The sequence below is a fragment of the Morus notabilis genome, unplaced genomic scaffold (genome assembly GCF_000414095.1).
Source record: "Morus notabilis unplaced genomic scaffold, ASM41409v2 Scaffold1089, whole genome shotgun sequence".
NCBI classification, from domain to species: domain Eukaryota; kingdom Viridiplantae; phylum Streptophyta; class Magnoliopsida; order Rosales; family Moraceae; genus Morus; species Morus notabilis.
In genome coordinates, this window is record NW_010357297.1 from 4,911 (window position 1) to 11,497 (window position 6,587).

At 35.6% G+C, this 6,587-nt stretch overlaps 1 protein-coding gene across 2 annotated transcripts; it reads left to right on the forward strand.

Moving 5' to 3' along the window:
- The first annotated feature begins 683 nt into the window (after window positions 1-683).
- LOC21386332 (external alternative NAD(P)H-ubiquinone oxidoreductase B2, mitochondrial) lies at window positions 684-5,590 on the forward strand. Of its 2 annotated transcripts, none has more exons than XM_024168111.1 (11): window positions 684-713; window positions 859-966; window positions 1,770-2,055; window positions 2,206-2,412; window positions 2,667-2,917; window positions 3,212-3,431; window positions 3,561-3,665; window positions 4,292-4,564; window positions 4,709-4,830; window positions 5,058-5,177; window positions 5,306-5,590. In XM_024168111.1, exons 2-11 carry the CDS (start codon window positions 875-877, stop codon window positions 5,391-5,393), a joined length of 1,764 nt encoding a protein of 587 aa, XP_024023879.1. In that variant the 5' UTR covers window positions 684-713; window positions 859-874; the 3' UTR covers window positions 5,394-5,590. The 2 variants fall into 2 exon arrangements, with proteins under 2 accessions (XP_024023879.1, XP_024023873.1); XM_024168105.1 differs by having other exon boundaries at window positions 690-727.
- Window positions 5,591-6,587: the final 997 nt, after the last annotated feature.

Below are 6,587 nucleotides of genomic sequence, written 5' to 3' on the forward strand. Positions count from 1 at the left end.
TTTTAATTTTAAACTCTAATTTACATATATTTTATTAAATTTTAACGCTTAGTTAATAGAATGACTGAAACTGAAATAACATACAATTTTAAGACTGTTTATGCGACGTTTAAAAACTCATGAATTAAAATGAAATTGAGTATAACCTCAAAGACCATGTGGAATTAACTTTAGGCCCGTTCACTTTACCAATTCGAGTTTAGAATTTGAGTTTTGTTACAGTAAAAAGTTCTCAGAAATAATCACATCTAATTTTTTTGCTACAGTAAAAAATTTTCACATAAAATCTTATCTTAACTCGAATTACAAACTTGAATTAGCGAAGTAAACGGGCCTTTTTTGTTGTTGTGAAAATTACATTTCCAACCTCACAGTTGGTTATTACGCAAGGATGATATGTAGCTTATTTTGTAATTTAAGAAACAACCACGTTGCCCTTTTGTTTTTTTTCTTTTCCGAAAAAATTGGATTATTTCGTCAGACCAGCCGCTGACCGTAGGATCATGAGTTCAAGACGAATGATCAAGGGAAGCCCGTGGCATGCGGGCCCGGACCTCAGACGTGTCAACGGATTCCGGAGACAAGACGCCTCCCAGGCTCGTGCTTGAATGTACACGTGTCGTGTTTTTCTTGCGCGCCAAGTCAAGAAAGGCAAACTCGCCGGCAAACCCACAAATGTGGAAGGAGCCGTCAGAATTCGCGTCACGTTCTTGGTTCTTCCTCGCCCGTCTCTCTCTCTCCTTTTTTCATTTACGTGCATTACATATGAAATATACCTAACTATATAACAACTTCTTTTCTCTCTCTAGATGCATTTCCTCCTCTTATAGTTTCTGTGTTTCGCCAATTGGCTTCTAGATCTCAGGAGCCGAAAATGAGGGGTTCTTTCACTATTTTCCAGAGAGTTTCTAGAGTTTTCCGCGACAATCCTTCTCTTTCGAAGCTTCTCGTTGTCGTCACCGTCAGGTATTCATCTATGCGTTTTTTTTTTTTTTTCTTTTTTGTCCTGTTTGATTGAAGTTCTGTTTCTGATTACTTTTTGCTCTCTGTTTGATCAAGTTCTCTCTCCGTTTTTTTTTTTTTTCCTGTTTTTTTTTGGGGGGGGGGGGGGGAGGGGGTTGGTTTTATGTTGTTAGTCCAGATTTGATTTTTTGACTTTGTCAAAAGTGATTGCAATTATGATTTGTTTTATTTACAGTTGTTTAATCTTTGGAATACGATATCTCAGATTTGCAATGCTTTCTAAGAGCATTAGATCTACCCGTTATTATTTTGCTATTGTTTAGTCATGTTGTTTTTCCTTGCATTGAATCATGGAAGCTTAAATCTCACAAGCCAAATGACGAACTATATATTGCAAAATTCATTTCCAATTTGTTTTACATCGCTTTTTTTGGGGAAAAAAAATCTGTTTTCTCATAATTTTTCAGATTATGTTGATGGAAATATCATCTTGAATTGGTGGATGATGAACAAAGTGATTATTTTTTTGAATCATGCACCGGGTCTTAAATTTATGACATGCTATTACTTTGTAATTTTGTGAAGTAACAGAGCATTTAATCCTTAGAATATCCTATGCACTCATCTTGTTTGTCCCAAGACCTTTACACCTTTGGTTGGGAAACTCCCTTTGATAGAAAATGTGTAACAAGTTCTTTTCTTTTTCTGTGATCTTTCTTGAGATATTCCTTAACATGATATAATTTGTATTATTTCTCGTAAACTTACTTTGGCTTGTGGTATTCATTTGGCTTTTGTGTTTGCAGTGGAGGAGGACTTGTGGCATATGCTGAGGCAAACCAAGTGAACAGTCCGCAAATCACAAACTCGTCATCTGAGGTGGATTTCGTTTCCAAGAAAAAGAAAGTGGTGGTACTTGGGACAGGTTGGGCAGGAACAAGTTTCCTCAGGAATCTGAAAAGTCCCTCATACGAGGTTCAAGTTGTTTCCCCACGTAATTATTTTGCGTTTACCCCTTTGCTTCCAAGTGTTACATGTGGTACAGTCGAACCTCGCAGCATTGTAGAGCCTATTCGCAACATTGTCAGGAAGGTAGTGACAAATCAAGGGACGCAGAATCTTTTTGACTTCAGATAAATTTATCAAGTAGTTATGGTTAGGAATTTTAAGGAATAGGAAAATTTGATTTTTACCACACAATTATATGTTAACTGGCGAGTGCTCTTCATTTTTGTGAAGCAGAAAAGTGTAGATGTTCAGTTCTGTGAAGCCGAGTGTATCAAAATTGATGCAAAAAACAAGAAAGTATACTGCCGGTCTAATCAGAACAACAATTTGAATGGGCAAGAAGAATTCGTTGTGGACTATGATTTCCTTGTAATAGCTATGGGAGCCAATGTTAACACATTCAACACTCCTGGGGTTGTAGAGAACTGCCATTTCTTGAAGGTTTTGATTCCTTCCCATTCTTTTTACCCCTATGTTTGTATTAATCTATATACTGGATTCTAATATGTTGTACCCGGCCTGCCTGCAAATGATTTTTCTTATATATTGGATTCTAGATAAATAACAAACTCATGAACATTATTAGGTAATAATAATAAATTTATTGCTTTTGGTAAATTGGTCACGGTAACCCATTTGGTCCTGTATGCTCGCGTCTTCGTTGCCATATTCAGCTTAGGGAATTTTTCATGCAGGAAGTAGAAGATGCTCAAAAGATTAGAAGAACTGTTATTGACTGCTTCGAAAGGGCAAGCCTGCCAACAGTGAGTGCTGAAGAGAAGAAGAGAATTCTTCATTTTGCTGTTGTTGGTGGCGGCCCAACTGGTGTGGAGTTTGCTGCAGAGCTTCATGATTTTGTCAATGAGGATTTGGTTGGACTGTATCCAGGGGTAAAAGATTTAGTCAAAATAACACTTCTGGAGGCAGGAGATCACATTCTTAACATGTAAGTAAACTTTGGCATCTGGAAGCCTTTCGTATTTATTTTAGAGTAGTTTTTTGTCATTTAAATGATGAATTTCTTCTTTATTTTTCTAGAGCATGTTTCTCGAGTTCATTACAAATATGTAGTCTAGCCAATTCCCATTTTGGTGGAACATATGTACTATTTCTTCTATTGCAGATAGTAGATGAATCTTGAACAAAAACCTGATTGACTGTAAAAAGGAAGTGGAAAAGATTTTGAGAAAGAAAGTAATACGATTGTGTGGATCTTACAATACTTCTCATGCTTTTGCAGGTTTGACAAAAGAATTACAGCTTTTGCTGAAGGAAAGTTTCAAAGAGAGGGCATTGATGTGAAAACTGGATCTATGGTTGTCAAAGTATCTGATAAAGAAATTACTACCAAAGAAATGAAAACTGGGGAAATTTCTTCTATACCTTATGGAATGGCTCTCTGGTCAACTGGTATAGGAACTCGCCCTGTTGTAAAAGATTTTATGACGCAAGTTGGCCAGGTGTGTTACTGCAGTTCTCTAAAAACTGCTCTTCTTATATATGTTATAACTTTATCCGTAAAGTGGTCCATAAACTTCAATTAGACATCTTTGAACTCACTAAACGAGTCTGTGTTTACATAACCACAGGCTAATAGGCGAGCTTTAGCAACTGATGAATGGCTGCGAGTGGAGGGATGTGACAATGTTTATGCTCTTGGTGATTGTGCTACCATCAATCAGCGTAAAGTCATGGTACTTGCTCTTGTTTCTTCTCACTTTGTACTACATTTGACTGTTTGGGGAGTTATCCTGTTGATTGTTATCCTGTTTCTTCTTCAGGAATATTTATCCTGTTGATTGTTAGTTTTCAAGTTTCTGTGTGAATTTTGAACACAACTGTTGCATTTTTATTTTACTATCAAACTCTGTTGTATTCCTTCCTGTTTTCAAAAGCATTGATCCTAGGAGTCATATATATTTGACGGAAAAATGATTTCAAGTAAACAAAGAAACTCGATGATTTTGTTCAGGCCAACTCCTTAGAAATACACTTCCTAGTATCCTTGTACTGCTTTTCGTGAAGAAACTTTTTTTTTTTTTTTTGAAAAGAAAAAAGAAGACATTTTATTAAAGAAAAGCTTTTTGTGAAGAAATTGTTCACAAACTTATGGCAATGATTTTTTTTTTCCTCACGTTGTAGGCTTTAATAATTGATTGTCTCATGAAACCAAGTCCCATACCCTTGTAAATATTCAGACATCCTCTAAATTTTGGGCGTTACTTCTTTAAAAAAAAAAAAAAAAAAAAAAAAAAAAAAAAAAAAAAAAAACAAAAACAGATAAAAAAGTTCTAAAGAAGATTGCTTGATGGTTTTTCAGGAAGATATTTCCGCAATATTCATCAAGGCAGACAAGGACAAATCAGGAACACTCACAGTTAAAGAATTTCAAGAAGTTATTGCTGACATATGTGAAAGATACCCTCAAGTGGAGCTTTACCTGAAGAACAAGCAGATGCGCGACATCGCTGACCTTTTGAAGGAATCAAAAGGAGACGTTGCAAAAGAATCCATAGAACTGAGTATCGAAGAACTCAAATCAGCTCTTTCCCAAGTGGATTCCCAGATGAAAAATCTCCCAGCTACAGCTCAGGTACTAAAAACATCATTTCCTTTTTACCCCCTTGATATTCCAACACCACTTTTTGAAGTCAAATGAACATGTTTTTCCCCCCTTTGCATGAAGAAAACGATCGGACTCACTATATGTCTTTTGTGCCTCTGGATGATGTTTCAGGTTGCAGCCCAACAAGGTGTTTACCTTGCTAAATGCTTTAACCGCATGGAAGAGTGTGAAAAGAATCCAGAGGGTCCTCTCAGGTTCAGAGGATCTGGTCGTCACAGATTCCGTCCCTTTAGGTACATGACTCTATATATGGGTCATTCTCAGTTGCCTCGTATTGAAAATATCGTTACTATTACTTAAACTTGGTAGATGAAGGTTTAACTGTCAAGAGCAGATAATGGGATCTCTTTTTGCACTTTACTCCATGTTATTAATTCACAATTTGATCTGGCTAACATCTAAAACGATAATGGAACTATAACGCAAAGATTATTGATTCATGTATAATTTTATTTGAAAGGTACAAACATCTTGGACAATTTGCTCCACTGGGGGGAGAGCAAACAGCTGCACAACTTCCCGGAGATTGGGTGTCCATTGGCCAAAGCTCCCAGTGGCTCTGGTATTCTGTCTATGCAAGGTAAGTTTGTTTCTCTTTTTCATAGCCAAAAGCAAAAAAAAAAATATATATATATGGTTTTATATTGGAAGAATAAATATCAAGGTTTCTTCAATAATGTGTATGGTTGTTTCTTATTACTGTTTCAGCAAACAAGTGAGCTGGCGCAACAGAGCATTGGTGGTTTCGGACTGGGCAAGGCGCTTCATTTTTGGAAGGGACTCAAGTCGCATTTGAGGCGGCTGACAAGTCTTTTCGTGTGCTGCCAAAAAACAGGATTTACAATTTTGAGAAGAATAAACATTATTTTTTCGTTGTTTTTTTTCCTTCTATATTCCTATTTAACTAGCAGGGGTGAGCTGCTGTTGCAAAAATTTTGTAATTTTCAAGTTTTGGCTTTGTCAAAAAACTAGTTTTTTTTTTTTTTTTTACCAGAGTAGACAATTTCTTTATTTCTTTGATAAATAAATCAGACGATCTTATATTTATTCATTGTTTTTCTTACTTTTACCACATTTTAGTTTCCTCTTCCAATTTCTTGTCTGCTTTGCTTCGCTTTCCCCCTTCTTTTTTTTTTTTTTTTTTTTTTTTTTTTTTTTTTTTTTTTTTTTTTTTTTTTTTTTTTTTTTTTTTTTTCCTTCTCTCTCTCTCTTTTCTTCTTCTGGTTTAGAGTTCATGTTTTATTTACTTGGTGGAATGACATGTCGTTTTACTTTAAAGAAACGTTATCTAAATAATACGTCGTGTCCTGAGGGTAATAAAACGGCACGTCGTCGGTTTGATGCACATTTTGTTTAACCATATGTAAAATAAGCGTCATCCCTGTAGTTGAAAAAACCTGTCGCCTTTTGGATGTAAGCCTCTCTCCATCCTAATCTTAAGTTGAGGTTCGAATCACCAGATGTGTGTTGGTGTGTAAGTATGGGTGTGTGAGTGTGAAGACAGAATCACGGGGAACTTCAATTAAAAAAAAAAAAAAAATTTGTCGCTTTCTCTCGGGAACGAAACGACATCTGGTGCATTTTGATTTAAGTAAACGTTAAATTAATAATTAATAAATTTCTTACAAATGGAGCACAAGAAACTTAACACGAATAAGTTGTGAGTAGTCAATGGAAAGATCAATGATTTATTTCCAATTCTTTGCTTAAAAAAATAAAAAAAAATGTGAATGGAATGGTATAACGACAAAACAAATCTACTTTCACTTTAGAAGAACCAAGGCATTTCAGACATTCACGAAGTACAAGCTTCTGTTCTGCTCTTGTTGATCTTAGACATGTGTTTCTGCTTGAGGAATGGATTTCAGACAACCATGCACAAAGTAGAAGCTTCGAGATTTCTCTCCATTCTATTGCGACGTTGACAGAAATGAAATACTTTGCTGCTGCTTTTTTTTTTTTTTTTTTTTTTTTTTTTTTGCTTTTTGGT

Excerpts from the sequence above, each read along its gene's own strand:
- LOC21386332 (XM_024168111.1), top strand. The coding sequence starts at position 875 with ATGAGGGGTTCTTTCACTATTTTCCAGAGAGTTTCTAGAGTTTTCCGC. Across the intron at positions 3,432-3,560 it reads TTATGACGCAAGTTGGCCAG|GCTAATAGGCGAGCTTTAGC; the intron begins GTGTGTTACTGC and ends ACATAACCACAG. Across the intron at positions 4,831-5,057 it reads CACAGATTCCGTCCCTTTAG|GTACAAACATCTTGGACAAT; the intron begins GTACATGACTCT and ends TTTATTTGAAAG.